This window comes from Chrysemys picta, chromosome 5 (genome assembly GCF_011386835.1).
Source record: "Chrysemys picta bellii isolate R12L10 chromosome 5, ASM1138683v2, whole genome shotgun sequence".
NCBI classification, from domain to species: Eukaryota; Metazoa; Chordata; order Testudines; family Emydidae; genus Chrysemys; species Chrysemys picta.
This window is the reverse complement of record NC_088795.1, coordinates 99161092-99179536: the sequence shown is the minus strand read 5'-3', so window position 1 is coordinate 99179536 and position 18445 is coordinate 99161092. Positions and strand designations below refer to the sequence as shown.

Here is an 18445-nt window from a genome sequence, read left to right as displayed (position 1 = left end):
ATTAGAAACGTGTTCCTTCCATGGCTAGAAAAGACTGTGCTGCCAGGTTGAAGGAGAAGCAACTCTTTGAGATGTTCCCAACGATAAACCAAAACTTCTTAATGGACATCTTCAAGGACAACAAGTGAGAGATCTTTAAATGTTTCCTTTGTAAAATGCTGCATAGTAATAACATACAGTGCATGGTTATTCTGTCACAATTAAGTGCCCAAAAAATTAATACTTTGTTAAAGAATGGTTCTATCCCAGTGGTTCTCAAACTTTTGTACAGGTGACCCCTTTCATATAGCAAGCCTCTGAGTGCAAGCCCCCCCTTATAAATTAAAAACACTTTTTTATATATTTAACACCATTATAAATGCTGGAGGCAAAGCAGGGTTTAGGGTGGAGGCTGACAGCTTGCGACCCCCCCATGTAATAACCTCGCGACTCCATGAGGGGTCCCAAGCCCCAGTTTGAGAACCCCTGTTCTAGCCAATATAACAAAAATAAGTTTAGCTTTAATTAAAGGCCAAACTTCGTGGTCCTTAACAGCAAAGATTTTTTTTTTCTTCAAATTTATACGTTTTCACTTGTTTTAGTCTTGTCTTACTACTTTGAGAAGACTCTTCTCTCATTCCCTCACTTTCCCTCTACTATATTCCTTGCATGATGTTGACTGACTGGAGCCACTTTCTATCGATGGTTCTCAAGGAGCAGCCATCCTAAGAATTGACTTGGAGAGATTGGCAAGTAATGGGAACAGTATGGTCAATGAGAATGGCACTCAGCCAGAGGGAAAATCTACCGTGGCCTAACATCTGCTGCTAATTCTCTACTCCTCACCACAGCAGCTATGAAGCAGGCTGGGGCAGTGTCATCTCTCCTTCCATCCATTCTTGCATCTGATTCTTTTCAGCTTCTTATCCTTGATGTCCAGCTACCATTTGAAATTCAAGATTGTGAAAACTGAGGTCCATCATTCTTCCTAAAACTTCCCTTCTCCTTCTTTTGCTATCACCCTTGACCATTCCAACTATCTTCCTCTTCACACTGAGTTTCTTGCTTCCTACATGTTCTACCTACACATCTAGGCTGTCATCAGATCTTGTAGGTTATTTCGCTACAGCATCTCTAAAATTTGTCCTTTTCTCCATCTCAGCAGCTCAAGCACTTGTCCATACCTTGGTCACCATTCACTTTTACTGCTGCAACCACCTCCTCTCTCACCTCTCTGTAACTTTCTTTAGTTCATCTACAGTGCCGCTGCTAAAATAGTCATTTTCATCCACTGCTCAGGCCATTTCACAGGCCTCCCTGAATCCATTCACCGGTTTCCCTTAACCTTTTACATTACGTTTAAGGAGCCTGTCCTCCCTTTCAAGCCCACACAATTCCACTTTTGTAGCATCTTTGTTTTCATTTCTTTCTTTCCTCACAAGTTTCCCTCCTAACTCCTTCCTCGATATCCTTGCCTTTGTGGCTTCTTCACAACACCTCATTGATTTAAAACAGTCTCCCTCTTATCAGTCTGTTGAGCAATATGAAAAATAGAGGACTACCAAAGTTGTGATAGTAAGAACAGGATCAATTTCTTCCATAAATCTATATAGTAAAGGCTGATTGAAAATAAGATTAAGTATTACATAGTTTCCTTAGTGTTCAAAGGTACAATGTCAAAATATTCTTCATGATTTTTTAAAGTCACTTTTCTTACTATAGGTTATAAATTTCAAGAAGCTTGAAAATGAAATCTGTTTTCTTCTCACAGTTATTTTCTCAGCCACACTGACGCACATGATTGTTGTTGTAGTGTAGGTTGTGAGTGCTGGACTATCGTCTATGATTTCTTATTTCTTAATGAGCACTTACTTCTGTTTAAAATGCACACAAAGAATACCATGACCTTTAAAAACAGAAATAATAAAGTTCTGTTTTGATTCCACAAATCTTAGCAGTATCTGTCTCTTTTAATTACTGGCTGTCAAACAGCACTTGGTACATCTGTTAGCACCAAGGCAGGTATGCAATTCAATGAAAATCTGAGTCTGGTGATGTATTACAAGGAACTTTGCTGAACTAGTGAGTAGAAAAGTGACAACTCCAGTACTGTTATGATAGCATTTACTCCCGTAGGTGTACTGTATATATTTTAACAAATGCAGCTGCTGTTAATATGCATTGGAACAACATATATGCAAAGTTACTGATATTTTATTGACTCTCTACAGCTACTCCTTAGAACAGACCGAGCAATTTCTGAACTGTGTCCTGGAGGCAGACCCTGTAAAAACGGTTGTAGCTCAAGAGATTGCTCAGCAAAGTGACACTCTCCCTTCCTGTAGTGCTATAAAGAACCGAGAGAAAAAGGTACAAGCCAATTTTTTTCATAATTACACACACACACACATATATATATATATATATATATATATATATATATATATATATATATATATATATATACTGAAGTCCTGTCATCAGTGTTACAGTACACATTTTGCTGCAACATTTGTGGTTTGTATTTTTGTCACAGTGAATGTGGATATTTTTGACATTATCTTCTTCCTAGAATGTGAAGCACTGAGTAACGAACACTCAGTTCTACTGAGATTTTTAGAAGGGCAGTACTGACCTGTCTTTACTATCTAACAAGCTTGAACCATAAAGCTCTATTCTTCTGAAGTTTAGCAGTTTTGGTTTTTTGCTTAATTTTCTCAGTCACATATGCACACTCCCTTCCTTCATGGAGTGAATACTGAGATTGGGCAGGGAAAAGGGCGCTTAGAACGTTCCAAACAATCAGAAAAATCCAGTCTGGAATTGGAAAGTTTGCACTTGATCAGCCGCCCTCCTCCCCCTTCCCAAGGGGTATTTGTTTTAAAGATCTACAGTGAAATATTTAAAAGGCCTTTTTGGAATTACCAAGGCAGCATCCTTCAGTTTAACTGAAAGCAGGGACTGCAGTTTCCTCAACTGATGTCATTAGCTCCACCATCCTCTTAGAGATAGAATCATAGAACTGGAAGGGACCTTGAGAGGTCATCTAGTCCAGTCCCCTGAAAGGTGTTTGTCTAACCTGCTCTTTAAAATCTCCAATGATGGAGATTCCACAACCTCCTTAGGCAATTTATTCCAGTGCTTTACCACCCTGACAGTTTGGAGGTTTTTCCTAATGTCCAACCTAAACCTCCCTTGCTGCAGTTTAAGTCCATTGCTTCTTGTCCTATCCTCAGAGGTTAAGAAAAACAATTTTTCTTCCTCCTGGTACAACCTTTTACATACTTGAAAACTGTTATCATGTCCCTTCTCAGTCTTCCCTTTTCCAGACTAAACAAATCCAATTTGCTTCAATCTTCCTCATAGGTCATGTTTTCTAGATCTTTAATCATTTTTGTTGCTGTTCACTGGACTCTCTCCAATTTGTCCACATCCTTCCCGAAATGTGGCGCCCAGAACTGGACACAATACTTCAGTTGAGACCTAATCAGAATGGAGTAGAGCAGAAGAATTACTCTCATGTTTTGCTTACAACACTCCTGCTAATACATCCCAGAATGATGTTCGCTTTTTTTGCAACAGTGTTACACTGTTAACTCATATTTAGTTTGTGGTCCACTATGACCCCCAGATCCCTTTCTGTAGTACTCCTTCCTAGGCAGTCATTTCCCATTTTGTATGTGTGCAACTGATTGTTCCTTCCTAAATGGAGTACTTTGCATTTGTCCTTATTGAATTTGCTTACTTGTGCTTGTACAATTTCTTAGTAATAAAAAATTAAACTGGACACTTACTCCTCTATATACGCATTAGCCTGACAAACAGAGACTACAAACATGGGGGGGTATTTTCATTTGTCACATATCTGTCAGTAAAACATTAGTTTTACTTGTAATGTGTTAATATTTTCTCTCAAGCTTGTTTTCCTGCGATATGTTTGTATTTGCTATACTATAATGAATAAATATCACATAGCCCATGTTTCAGACACAAGTAATCTCACTTAGAGGTTGATACTGCTCTAGTGAGATCAATGGGAGCTTTGCAGTGGACTTCAATGAAATTTGGACCAGGCCTTTATTGCAAATGTTACCTGTCGCAGGCAAAAAAATCCAAGGAGGCTGAAGATGTTTTGAATGAGATGGTGTTCCAAGACATTGAGTACCCAGGGTATGATGACTTTAGAGCAGAGGCTTTCCTTCACCAGCAAAAGAAACAAGAATGCTTAAAAAAAGCAGAGGAGGCCTATCGCATGGGTATGAAGCCTGTGGCAACATTTTATGCACAACAGGTAAAAAGAGAAAAGTGTGTTGTGTTTTGATTTGAGGATGTTTTCACCCCTCAGCTCAAAGAGAGCCAAATACCCAACTGAATGTGATTTGAACATGAATTCACCTACTGCACTTGTTTGGATTTGCTTTATTTTTAAACCTCCCAAAATATGCAAATCTTGGGACGTCCCCCAACTATCACAAGTGCATTCATTGGTTAGAAAGTAGATTGTAGTTTTACACTGATCTGAAAGCTTGTGTAAAACTAATATTTTTATAGTGCAAATTTCTATTGAAAGTTTTAAAACTATGAAATACTCATCACATCTTTGCTATACAGTGATACAGAAATGTTACTATAAAATCATTTTTCTAAGGCTGTCAAGTTTTTGCAGTTAACTGACACGATTAACAAAATTAATTGTGATTAATTGCACTGTTAAACAGTAGAATACCAATTGAAATTTATTAAATATTTTTGGATGTTATTCTACATTTTCAAATATATCAATTTCAGTTACAACACAGAATACCAAGTGTACAGTGCTCACTTTATATTATTTTGGCTATATGAATCTTTAGCACATCTGACATGTAAATATCTTGCGACGCTGGCTACAACGGTGCCATGCAAACACCTGTTCTCACTTTCAGGTAACGTTGTCATTAAGAAGTGGGCAGCATTATCTCCCATAAATGTAAACAAACTTGTTTCTCTTAGCGATTGGCTGAACAAGAAGTAGGACTGAGTGGACATGTAGGTTCTAAAGATTTAAATGGTTTTGTTTTTCAGTGCAGTTATGTAACAACAACCAAAACTACATTTGTAAGGTGCACTTTCATGATAAAGAGATTGCACTACAGTAGTTGTATGAGGTGAATTGAAAAATACTATTTCTTTTATTTATCATTTTTATGGTGCAAATATTTTAATAAAAAATAAATATAAAGTGAGCCCTGTACACTTTGTATTCTGTGTTGTAATTGAAATTGATATATTTGAAAATGTAGAAAACATCCAAAATATTTAAATAAATAGTATTCTATTATTGTTTAACAGTGCGATTAATTACAATTTTTTTAATTGTACAATTATTTTTTAATCACGCAATTAATCACAATTAATTTTTAGTTGATTGACAGCACTACATTTTTCTAATAGAATATTTAATACTTTATATTGTGTGCAATTTTATTACCTACTACTCATATTGGTGAGTTGAGAAATTTTATTAAAATATTTAGTATCTGATTCTTTTTTTAAAAAGTAGCTTTGTTATATTTCTAATCTATATATTGTTATGGCTTGTTCAGGAAGATTCTAAATAGTGATGTCTGCATGATTGTTGGACAGAAATATAATTTCAACCACTATCCTGCCTCTTCATCATGGATACAAATTATAAGTGAAATTTGCAAAATAAAGAATTTATTCTACAGCTTTTAGGGAAAAGCTAACTGTTACCTTCACTCTTGTGAAATACTTGCCTCTTGTGTTTAATTTTTTCTTTGTACTTTCAATTTGAGGCAAAAATTGCAAAAACTAGATTTTGTTTGAGAGCCTGAGTTTGAGACTTGAATGTTTGTGGTGTTTGCTGGTGCTTACAGCTCCCTGCAAGTGAGGATTGCAGGGCTGGTATCTCTGAATCTGCCACTAATACTGGTCAGCCACTAGAGAAACTTTAAGACAAAATGTCACCTGCAATCTCTTCTTCTGCTTATTGCACCATCAGGCCAATATCCTAAAAGCTGCTCCCTGCTGTATTGACAGTTCCAGTGCTTGTTCTTTGTCTCTTCACCTTCTTCTCCTTAGCAGGCTGCACTATTCCCCTGATAGAGGTGCTGCCTCCATCATGGAAGATTTTCCATAAAGAAAACCAGGAGATTTGGCAGCTATAGAGGAAATGTTCTCAACTGCATGGCTAGTCTGATCTGAATGAATACATTCTGTAGACTCAGACTAGATTTAAAGTATTTGAGAGGCTTGTTCTGGCCTGTGGGCCAATTGTTTGAGACTTCTGATTTAATAAATGCAGGGGCGGCTCTATGTTTTTTGCCACCCCAAGCACGGCAGTCAGGCGGCCTTCGGCGGCACGCCTGTGGGTAGTCTGCCGGTCACGCGGATTCGGCGGCGTGTCTGCAGGTGATCTGCTGGTCCCGCACCTTCGGCGTGCCCGCCAACGAATTGCCGCCGAAGCTGCGGGACCAGCGGACCTCCCGCAGGCGTGCCGCTGAAGGCTGCCTGACTGCCGCCTTCACAGCGACCGACAGGCCGCTGCAGGCACGCACTTGCTGCGCTGGTGCCTGGAGCCGCCCCTGAATAAATGTACAACTAATATTTTCAAAAAGTGCAATACCATTGTTAGGATAGAATATTAACTAACAAGTTGAAATTCAACACTGAATGGGGTTTATGTTAGTGTTCATGTAGGCATCTTATACTGTTTATTTTTTTCTCTCTGGCTTTCCTTCATTTTCTTGATTCTGATCTCTTCTCTGTGCAAGCTTTGACCAGTGTCCCGTGAGCGAGTTTGATTAAATCAGCACATGACTCCCTCTAAATAGGTTTTAGTGACACACTTGCAGAATTTCAGTTGTGATTATAGTTCACAGTTTGATGCAATGAAATTTAAAAGCACCCTGCTTGTGCTGTCATCTTGAATCCTGATAACCAGTATGGAGCTTAGATTAAGTCTTAGAATTTAACAGTTGATGTGTTTATGAATAAAGGGTCGCCTTCATGAGCAGAAGATGAAAGAAGCAAACCATGATGCTGCTGTGCAAATCTTTGAGAAAGTAAATGCATCTCTGCTGCCTGAGAATGTTTTGGATCTGCATGGGCTTCATGTCGATGAAGCCATTAATCACTTGTCCAGAGTACTACAGGAGAAAAGCCACGGTAGGAATAAACTAATAATCAATCCACGCACACAGTTATCACTTTGACACTTTGCTCAGAAGGCCAAAGTAGAAAGAATACATTTTATAAACAGGGAAATATAAGGGGTATGAATATTAATAATAAAGGCAACTTAGCAACACCTGAAGACAACTTGATTTTATTATAACTTTAACGATCCCCAGTGAACAGTGGTATTTTGTGTCATGGAAATGCAAATAAAATGTGCTTCTCTTTTCTCTTTCCCGCCTGTATCTCTGTTAGTTTGTCTTTCCCTTTTTACTACACTTTATTCTCATTTTTTCTTTTCTTCTTCTTCTCCTCCTTTATCAAGGAGATCAGTTAATTTCTCCTTTATTGATTTTTCATCCTGACTTTTTTACCAAAGTTAATCACATCCCCTTCCCTCCCTTTTTGAGTCATTTTTTCACTCTCTTCTCTTTCAGTATTTTGTTGGTTTTTTTAAATCTTAAGCAAAAGTGTTATGCTTGCAGACCAGCATAATCCAACAATGTCCTAACACAAGTTTTATATAAAAGTGTTCAGATTTCTGAATGATCTTTTAATGGCCTTTAAGATAAAATTATCACCTGTGAATTGGATTCTCTCAAGTTTCAGAAGCATTGTAACGTTCCTAAATGTCATTCTGTGCAGTTGTGCATGAAGGTGTTTTTTTAATTTTCCTCCCAGTGAAGCATTCAAGTATTGCAGGAATGTTCTTTTCTTAGGGAAAAAAATAATTATAAAAATAAATGCAGAAAATACTAACTTTACAAATTAAACACACCTGGAATGTTTTATAAGAAATACGTACCATGTAAGGCACAAACAACCATGTGAATAGAAAACATTTCTAAATGATCTCTTTAAAAACAGTTTCCTAACACAGGGGAAACTGAGGTGTTAAATGGGGCCTCTCACTTGCAATATGAGTGCCAGAACTAATTAACTCCAAATTTGCTCACCTCATCCATGCTAGTCATAAAATGAGACTCCTATACTATAAACCAATGGTCTCCAACCTTTCTATGCACAAGATCACTTTTTGAATTTAAGTGCAACCCAGGATCTATGCTGCCCCTTCCCCGAGGCCCCGCCCTGCTCACTCCATCCCCCTTCCCTCTGTCGCTTTCTCTCCCCCGCCCTCACTCTCTTTCACCAGGCTGAGTCAGGGTGTTGGGGTACGGGAGGGGGCTGGGGCCAAAGGGTTCAGCATGTGGGGGGGGGCTGGGACCAAGGGGTTTGGCATGTGGAGGGGGGCTCCGGCTGAGCCGGGGGCAGGGGGTTGGGGTTGGGGTGCAGGAAGGGGTGAAGGGTGCAAGCTCTGGGAGGGAGTTTGGGTGCAGGAGGGGGCTCCAGGCTGGGGCAGAGTGTTGGGGTGCAGGAAGGGGTGCAGGGCACAAGCTCCGGGAGGGGGCTTAGGGCTGGGCAGGGGATTCGGGTGCAGGGTGATGGCTCCAGGACGGGGCTCAAGGCTGGGGGTTGGGGTGTGGGAGGCTGTAGGCTCCCGCTGGACAGTTCCCGGGCAGTGGCGCAGTGGGGCTGAGGCAGGCTCCCTGCCTGCCCCTGCCGCTCCCGGAAGTGGCCAGCATGCCCCTGCAGCCCCTGGCAGGGGACACATTGTTTCGGGCGCTGCCCCTCCCTGCAGGCACTGTCCCCACAGCTCCCATTGGCCACAGTTCCCCATTCCTGGCCAATGGGAGCTGTGGGGATGGTGCTTGCAGGCAGAAACAGTGTGTGGAGACCGGTGGTGTGCCCCACCCCCAGGAGCTGCAGAGATGTGCTGGCTACTTCCAGGAGTGGCATGGGGTCAGGGCAGGCAGGGAGCCTGCCTTAGCCTCACTACGCTGCCGGACTTTTGGCGGCCAGAGATCGCGATCGAGTGTCAGAGGCTCCAGGATCGACCAGTCGATCATGATCTACCAGTTGGTGACCACTGCTATAAACCTGAACCTCTGCTTAATAACGTATCATATATTTTCCCATTAATCCATAGAGTTTTAATTTCCTATGACTCAACACTTATTGTCAGCAGCTCTGGAATGCTGACAGAGTTGTCCTTGCTCAGTAGCCTCCTGACTCTGAAATATTTATTTATTTGTTTCAATTTACATAAAAAGAGATCCATCCAGGCTCTAGGTGCTTTGAAAGTTGTCAAAGATCACAGATAATACGAAAAAGAAGTAGATAAAGGGGAGAGAGCAAGATTAGGATAGATCCTGCACAAAGTGCCAATCTGTAAGTGGTCCCTTCAGTTTAAAAAAAAAAAAAGAAAGAAAAAGAAAAAGTTAGCACCTCCAATTATTTAGTTATAAAATCCAGATTAACTCTTCCTTCCCCTCCCCAGTTGTCCCCTTCCAGACGATACAGTAATAGTAGATTACTGCAACCTTTTCTAGAGGCAGAATATTTGTGACTACTAGAGAAAAGCCCTAGTAGAGCCCATGCTGATGTATTGAAATGCTATATTGATCCTTAGGATGTTCCCAAGAAACTGCTCCAATGTTTGAGAAATTACTACCCTGCTAGTCTGACTTTGATTCAGAGGTTAAAAATTAATGTACAGTTTCATGTTTCTTCCTCGTCCTATCTTTGTGTCTTGTGAAAATTATTTCAGTTAAAAAATTTCTTCATGCAAAACTGATACAATTTATTTAGATTTAAGAATTTTGCTTCATGTTCATGATGAGATTGTTCTTGTAAACGTTCTCTACTAAAACTGCTGTTTTTTTATTGTGCTCTTTTAACTATCTTATGTTCTAACTGGCTGTAAATTCCAAATACAGGTCTGACATGAATAATGAATGATGTTTCTATAAAATCATGAGGTTTCTGTGACAGAGCACAATGTATAGGTTTCAAGATATAGTCCAGATTTGAACAGTTCATTCAGACATATTTCTTAAACTCTAATGGCAAATTTAATTTACTTTTTATGCCAGAGGAAAAATGGATTGTAGTGATGCATACATAACGGTTAAAGCTAATGTAGGAAAACAGAATTGTAAATCACTGTGGTGAAAATTTTCAGATGTATGGATAAGAAAGTTCTGTTAAATGCTGAGTCTGTGCAGAGAGAACATTGTAACCGTTACAATTCCTCCTGTAACAGAGTACAAGCAGACTGGTGGTAAACCATATCTGTGTGTGATCACGGGAAGAGGAAACCATAGCCAGGGAGGAGTTGCTCGCATCAAACCAGCAGCCATTAAATACCTCACAAGCCACAACTTCAGGTGAGCTTAGATTTCTGTTACTGATATTTTGAACCTACATTCAGCTAACTAAACACTGAAATGTGTTTTAGAAAACTATTCAATTTGTAAAATAAGGCAGATCAACTATCATAATAGTTTAAGATTGCCAGGCATCCGGTTTTTGACCGGAAAGCCCAGTCAAAAAGGGACCCTGGCGACTCCGATCAGCACTGCTGACTGGGCCGTTAAAAGTCTGGTTGGCCGCAGCAGCCAGCTCCGTGTGGCTTCCGGAAGTGGCTGGCGTGTCCCTCCGGCTCCTAGGCGCAAGAGCAGCCAAGGGGCTCTGCACCTGCCCAAGTGCCGCCCCTACAGCTCCCATAGGCTGGGAGCCACGGCTGATGGGAGCTACAGGGTCAGCACCTGTGGGCGGGGGCAGCGCACAGAGCCCCCTGGCTGCCCCTGTGCCTAGGAGCCAGAGGGATATGCCTGCCGCTTCTGGGAGTTTCCTGCGGTAAGCACCGCCCAGAGCCTGCACCCCAACCCTGAGCCCCCTTCTTCTCTCAAACTCTTTCCCCAACCTCCTGCCCCAGCCCTGAGCCCTCTCCCACACCCAAACTCCCTCCCAGAGCCCGTACCCCCTCCCGCACCCCAGCCCTGAGCCCCCTCCCGCACTCCAAACCCCATATCCCTGGCCCCACCCCAGAGCCCACACCCCAAGCTGGAGCCCTCAGCCCTGCACCCCAATCCCCTGCCCCAGCCTGGAGCCCTCTCCTGCACCCTGAACCTCTCATTTCTGGCCTCACCTCAGAGCCTGCACCCCCAGCCCAGAGCCTGTACTCCCTCCCACACTCCAGCCAACTGCCCCAGCCGGAACCCCTTCCCACACTCTGAACCCCTTGGCCCCACCTCCTAGCCCAGAGGTTCCTGCACCCCAAACCCTTCATTCCTGGCCCCACCCCAGAGTCCACACCCCCAGCGGGAGCACCCCTCCCGCACCACTGCCCCAGCCCAGTGAAAATGAGTGAATGAGCAAGTGTGGGAGAGTGTGAGCGATGGGGAGAGAGAGGATGGAGTGAGTGGGGGGCAGGATCTCAGGGCAAGGGGCAGGACAAGGGTGTTTGGTTTTCTGCAGTCAGAAAGTTGGCAATCCTATAATAGTTCCAGTGGAGATAAAATTTCATGACATAAAACTGTCCCATAAGGGAAGTTCGATACAGTTTTCTTCTGTCCACGTTTACTTTGGATGGTAGATGAAAACATTAGATGAGTTTGTTTTTGTGTACATAATTGAGTTTCTGTCGAGGTTACTGGAGCAAGTTACTCCAAAGACCCCTTTTAGTCCCTCATAAGTACATCCCTCAGGTGACAAGCCTTGCTTCCTGCACCTTACCCCGGGGGGAACCCTATAGTCCATCCACTCTTAGGGTACGTCTACACTTACCGGAGGGTCCGGCAGCAAGCAATCGATGTTCTGGGATCGATTTATTGCGTCTAGTTTAGACGCGATGGATCGATCCCGGAAGTGCTCGCCGTCGACGCCGGTACTCCAGCTCGGCGAGAGGAGTACGCGGCATCGACGGGGGAGCCTCCCTGCCGCGTCTGGACCCGCGGTAAGTTCGGACTAAGGTACTTCGAATTCAGCTATGTTATTAACGTAGCTGAATTTGCGTACCTTAGTCCGAATTGGGGCGTTAGTGGGGACCAGGCCTTAGGCTGGATCTCTGGGCTGCAGCCCTGGTCCCCAACCAAGTTAACAACACAAGTTCAACTGGCACCTGTAAGCGTTTCCCTTTTGGAGCCTGACAGCTCACATTTGCATTTGCAGTGGCACAGAACCAGCATCTTCAAAACAAAGCATTATGTATTCATTCCCAAATGATACGAAGCATATGATGCAAAGGGTAAAAATAATGAGGCCTACACATGTGGATATTACTTAGACCTTTTAAAGGTTTTCCTTCAGCCCAGCTGATTCTGTCTCTGAGTTGGGAGAAGCAGACAGCGCCTCTGGAGTTTTTACCCCCCTCCCTCTGTGTGAGTTTGCTTGCCTGTCAGCATTTCACTGACACACACTGGGAGCCTTTCTCAGATCACCCAACCCCTCCTCCTTTTTTCTAGGATGTTGAGGTTTTCGATCTCCTTTGATCCAAGGTTTAGGTTTCTGAAGAGTAAACCATTCTAACCTGGATGGAGCAGGACTGGTAGTTTCTTCTCTATTAATGGCACAGCCATTATTATCTTGGCTGCTTTGAAGGTGTGTTCCTGAGGCGGTTTTATCTTTGATATCGTTATCTTTGATAGCAAGTAACCCATCATAATTAACCACACAGAAGCCTGCATGTATTCGTAAAAAATAGAGATATTTTCCAGTTTGTCACTATTACCCATTTCCAATCAGTATAACCAGTCCATGAAGGGAAGCAAATACTTAGAAACATATTAAAATTAAGATTTTTATTGAGTGTATACACGCATGCCAAACATTTCATATGCTTACCCATACTTTTAAAAATCTATAAACTTTATTTTTCCAGAATACTCTTAAACTATCATTGAATCAGAGAAATAAGATAGAGAAAATACCTATTAGTTCATCCAACAAATTGACAGTGCAGTATTATTCCCTGTTGTACTTTTTTTAGTTCTTTGACCAGTCATTAGAGATGTCTGCACTGAAGTGATAGAGGAGCACTCATGTTGAGAGGGTGCAGGATTTTTACCATCTTGTCTTTAACTTTGTAATCTGTTTGCAAGCTGGTGAAAAGCCTGCACCCAATCCTCTAGTGCTCCTACTATTGGTAGCTCCCAATGGAGAATTATACCAGTGCCAGATCACCAAGTGGAGAAGCTCTGAGAATGCACAGTGTAGACAAGACTTACCTGTACATGTCCCAAGCAATGAAGCATGTGGCATTTCAAATAATTCTGCAGCCTATGAGCATTTTTTTTCTTGATATTCAACCTACAGTTTTCCATTTCTTAATTTCATTGAGCTATAAATATATTCCTCTCTCTTCTGTTATATCTTCAAATATATTCCTCATAAATCAATCCCTCCAAACCTCTGAACTCCCTCCAGTTTGTTACTGTTTCTAGTACTGTGCAATATTCTAATACCAGTGCAATATTCAAGCTCTCTAAAGAGGGATCATTGTCTTCTTGCTCTATGAAGTGATTCATCTGCATATCCTGCCCCAAAATTGTATTGGCCTGTTTTGTTGCCATATATCACTGGAAATGCATGTCTGATTCCTCTTCTATTGTCACTCCAAAATCTCTCTTCTTAGTACTTCTTTCCAAAATTTTCCCTCTCACTGAAAATCTGTTTGTTTGTTTTAGGTGTACTAACTTGCTTTTTACTAAAAGGAATCTATTTTTTTATTTTATTACCATATTTTTGATCTCCTTAGATCCCTTTTTATTTCTTTGTCCTAACTAGTCCTTCAATTCTGTATAATCTGTAAAGTTCGTTAAACACCTTCATTAATGATGATCTCTAAAAAAGATGAAGTACAATCTGTTTAACACCAACACTGCAGTGCCACCCTAGACTCCTCTCTCTGATAAATGACCAATGTCTAAAATCAATCCAAGTTTGTCTGCCAAAATTTGTACTTTATAAATTCATGCCGTGGAGTTTGGTCAACACTGCACATTTCTGAAAATCCTACCATCAATATTGTGTGATCTTTCTTTTTCCCACCCTTAATGTTTGTTTCATTATCCTATTAGGAGTTGAAGTTAAATTTATAGGATGGCAGTTACTGGACTCCTCTTCTTTCTCTTTCTGAAGATGAGTACCACATTTGCTTTTCTTCAGAAGAATAGGGAAGAGTGGGAAAGATAAAAGCATAGCAGATATTAGGAGGAGGATTGGGCAATTTTTTCTCTCTCTCTCATTACAGTTGCCAAAACCCTACTGTTCAGAGCTCTCTGACCATACCAAAAACGATCCCATGTAAAACCGTCCACTCTATAAATAGAGGATGTCCTGATTTCTTCACTTTGGAAATCTTGTCACCCTACTCCTGGATGACAACCTTATTCACTTTCTAGGACTAGGAGATATGGTGCTGGCCATAATATAAACTTTGAATCTTAATCTCCTCTTGTTTAACAGGTTCACAGAAATAAAACCAGGCTGCCTGAAAGTCATGCTGAAGTAAAAGGGTGTGAAGAAGGGGAGTGTGAAACTAAAAACTTTAAACAGTGTCAGTAATTATAACTTAATGTACTTTAAAAACAGTATTTTAATAGAAAATTTTTTCAACTTATTTTATATCAATTAGTTTTGTCAGCATGTGTTTCCAATAAAATGGTAAGATTGAAGTGTATTTTTTCATAACTCCAAAGGGAAGATCCTCTTACAGAGATTTTAATATGAGAAGTACAGACCTGCAATACTGCTGAACAAAATGAGAAGTGTAGACCTACAATACTGCTGAACAATAGATGCTACCAATAACAATAGTGTTAAAGAGAAATTAAGGTCCCGTTTTCAAACACTGCTTCCTTCTCAGTGCAGACAGAGCCTAAGATTATCTCTGGCCCAATACATTTTAATTGTTGTGGATTTTGTAACTTTAAAATATACACAGTAAAAGTTAACTTGTTTAAAGATAGTTAGTTATTGTGTGTGTTAGAATTTTGAGTTGAGATTTTCAAAGGAGCCTAAAGGAGCGAGGTATCCAACCCCCATGGAAATTTGAAACCCAAGGCAGGTGAATGCCTAACACTCAAAGATTCTTTTTGAAAATCTGAGCCATGATCTTTAAGCGGTGGTTTCTTGAAAATATGGGCCATTTCTGCTGTCCTTATTCATACAGAACTCTTCTTGAAGTCAATAGGAGTTGTGTGTTATAAGGACTCTGGATTGGGACCTAAAGTCTGTTAGAAAATTTTATTAATGCACCTTAATTCTTTAAGGAGAAAAACATAACCCCATAGTCTCATCTCTACCTACATTTTATCTGTGTATAATAAAATAAATAAGTAGATAAATTGGCACGTCTCCAGTAGTAAATATTATGTTTAACTGTATGGCATTTCAAGCACTTTTTCTAGCAGCAAAACAGTTTATAGTAGTATAGTGGTAATTGCTCAACTGGAAAGATCAGATTAGAGGAAGAATTTCTTTGACATTAGCAGTTCTTCAGGATCCAGAAAATGTGCTTATAATGCCTCTGACCCCCCCCCCATACTTAAGATATTTTTCAGCAAACAATCAGAGCGTTTATTTTAAGAACAAAATGGAACATCTTAAAATATGCTTTTATTATAGTATGTAACAGCCTTGAAAATTGAGAGACATAAATTTCCTTTAATATAATAGTTTTTAAAGCTTTGCTATGAAACTTTGTTTTCATAACAATTGAATTGTGTACTGGAAATAATGTTAATAGGTGAATGTGAGGTATTTTTCATATTCTTAAGTTAGTATGTCAGTACATTTTGGGGGGGAAATTTTCAAAACAGTACCCTTTGTTTGTGCTTACACAGAGTTGTATGCACACAAATAACAGAATTTACATGCACCATCCCTTTGTACGTGCCATTGAGGCTTCGGGGGTCAGGCAGGCTTGTACTCAGCTAGCCTGGGATGCCTCCAGTGCTGCAGTGTCCAGGCCATTAAGTTTAGCATGCTAACTTGAACTGAGCTAGCATGAGTCTGTCTACCCATGCTAGGAATCACGCCTCCCTGCTGCAGTGTAGATATGCCCTCTAATAACTGTGTTTTGGTTTGTGGGTACTTATGGACACGGTTTGTCTCTCCACTTTAGGTCTCTGCCCTGTCCCTGTAGGCAAAATGTTCAAATATAAAAGAACCCTACTCTTTAAGTCCTTAAGAGCAGAGTTCTTTTTATGCTTCTGCACTGTGCACTAGGGGCCTGAATATGGTAACGGACAGTTGTGTAATAACATAAGATAAATAGATTCTTCTCTATGGAAATCAATGGCCAAACTTCCATTGATTTCAGTGGTGTATGATCAAACCCTAAGGTACCAATTAAGCAATGCATTTTAAACATGTGCTTAAGTCTCATTAAAGCAATGGGATTTAAGTATTCTGCTTTGCTGAATTGGGACCTAAAAAGGAGGAGAAAACCAGAGTGGAAGAGGAGTGGTGGATATACAAAAAACCTCCTCTCTATCTTGGATTATTTGCCTAGTTTTCCAGAAGAAACATTGAAACTTTTTTTTCCATTTTATAGCCTTTGTTTTGGGAGCCCAATAATTTATTTTATAATGGGAAGAACTGTTTTAAATAACTGTATTTTAAAATATTTTGAAGTAGGTAACATTTTTTGGGACTTCCAGCCTTTACGGTGTCCTTTTAAGAAGAAACTAGTGACATAATTTTTACTATGAACATTTCAAACCTTAAAGTATTACCACCAGCACTCTGAAAGAACATAGACTGTTAAAATAGGTATGCACCAGTTTCTTCTTTTCCTTTTATTTAACAGGACACTGTAGAGGTTAGTAGGCCAAAAATATGACTCCTTTCTTTTAAAAATACTTGTTCTTAAAGTTCACTCAATTTATTAAATTAAAAAAATGCTTCAAAACTTTTTCCTAAAGAAAAGTTAATGTCAGCAGCTTAGCATTCATGATCAATTCTCAATAACAGACCCAGACATGCCCATGCAACGAAAGAAAACATGATTCTGTAAAGAAACAGATTTGTTTAAAAAAAAAAATTAAAGATAATCTTTCAGATTTCCAGGGATTATAAAAATAGTGAGGCAAAACTGATTTTTAAAATACTTTTAAAAATACTTTGACGGTCCTTTTTATTAATGCTTTTGTTTTTCTTTTATAGTTTGTGGTTCAATTTCTTTTAAACTTTAAATATTTTTCTAGGCTTAGTTAGGTCATCTTAAACACAGTCATAGCAGTACCTTTTTGAGGTTAAGTTGTTGGAAACCTTTGTAATTCAGGAGTCCTCATTCTTAGTTTTATAGATGCCCCATACTACCTTGTAAGGAGACCATTTTAATAATCATGCACTGTATATAAGTGATATTCATTGCATGCCCTACAGAACTTGTATTCTAATTAAGTTTTACTGTGAAGAGGTGGAATTTAACCACATTCACATCCAACATGTTCATCAAACATGTGCAGAACATGTGTGGATAGGAGAATAATCCCAGTGTTGGTATTATTAAACCAGTGTCATCGTAAATGTGCTGAGATGCATTAGACATAGAATTTACATTACCAGTGCTTATATCTTTAACTGTAATTCACGTTTCTAGAATGGTAATTAGCCCTCTTCACAGAATTGAAGAGAGGATGGAGTAGAACACCCTGAAAAAGAAGAGTACTTTGACTTTTCACAGTTCTGTGGCAGCAAGGTTATTTTTCTTTAAAAAGAAAAAAAAAAATGATCTTGCTATCTCAACTAATGAGCAAGCTCTGATGAGGATTAAATGACGGATACCTATGAAAGTGCACATAATAAAAGTACAGGTTCCAGCTATCAGTTGTAAAAGTTATTAGGACCTGTATAATAGATATACACTTCTATTTTTAAAAATAGAATATGAAAAAAAAATTATTTGTATAAAGTTGTACATTTATTGTTAACTATTATGCTCATTTTTACTGGAATACAGTTTTGTAATTTGCATTTAGGGTTTCTTATGTCAAAATGAATTTACAAATGAAATCTAGATTAATAAAGGAATTTTACCACAAACATGATCTTCAGTTTTTCCTTCAGAGACTAACATTGTCAACGTTTGAAATGAAATAAAATGTAGTTGTGGAGTTTTGTAAGAAAGCTTGTGTTTGTTTCTTTCTTGAAGTCATCTTCTGGGACACAAAGTAACAGATTCATGGTCTAATTTTCAGTGATGAGAATGGAAAGTGAGTGCTCAGAATCTCTGAAAATCAGGTAATTGGTTCAGTATTCCTTTGTGTTTTTTCAGTAGCTGAAAAGAAGCCAAATAAGACTAGATCCTCTGTGCTTTGCACAAGTGAACTAGAGAGAGAAGGGTAGAAGGAGCCATTTCTCACCCACCCCCAGTGCACCTCTGCAGCCGCAGGGTAAGATAGATTCCAACCTTGTGTCAAGAGAGCGCTAGGAGCAG

At 39.9% G+C, this 18445-nt stretch overlaps 1 protein-coding gene across 7 annotated transcripts in view; it reads left to right on the top strand.

Moving 5' to 3' along the window:
• Window positions 1-18051, top strand: part of N4BP2 (NEDD4 binding protein 2) — a 76183-nt gene extending 58132 nt beyond the window's left edge. For 2 of the 7 annotated variants that reach the window (XR_002889073.3, XR_006172847.2), the window contains 7 exons: window positions 6-124; window positions 2211-2349; window positions 4082-4270; window positions 6981-7149; window positions 10262-10385; window positions 12465-12600; window positions 14467-14675. Coding sequence is in view for 3 of the 7 variants with exons in the window: in XM_024106713.3 (XP_023962481.2) it covers window positions 6-124; window positions 2211-2349; window positions 4082-4270; window positions 6981-7149; window positions 10262-10385; window positions 14467-14512 (786 nt within the window). In the remaining 4 variants the exon portion in view is untranslated. Of the gene's footprint in view, window positions 1-5; window positions 125-2210; window positions 2350-3345; window positions 4271-6980; window positions 7150-10261; window positions 10386-12464; window positions 12601-14466 lie in introns of those variants that run through there. The other 5 variants (XR_010601898.1, XM_024106713.3, XR_010601899.1 and 2 more) reach the window with 5 other exon arrangements.
• The last annotated feature ends 394 nt before the right edge of the window (window positions 18052-18445 follow it).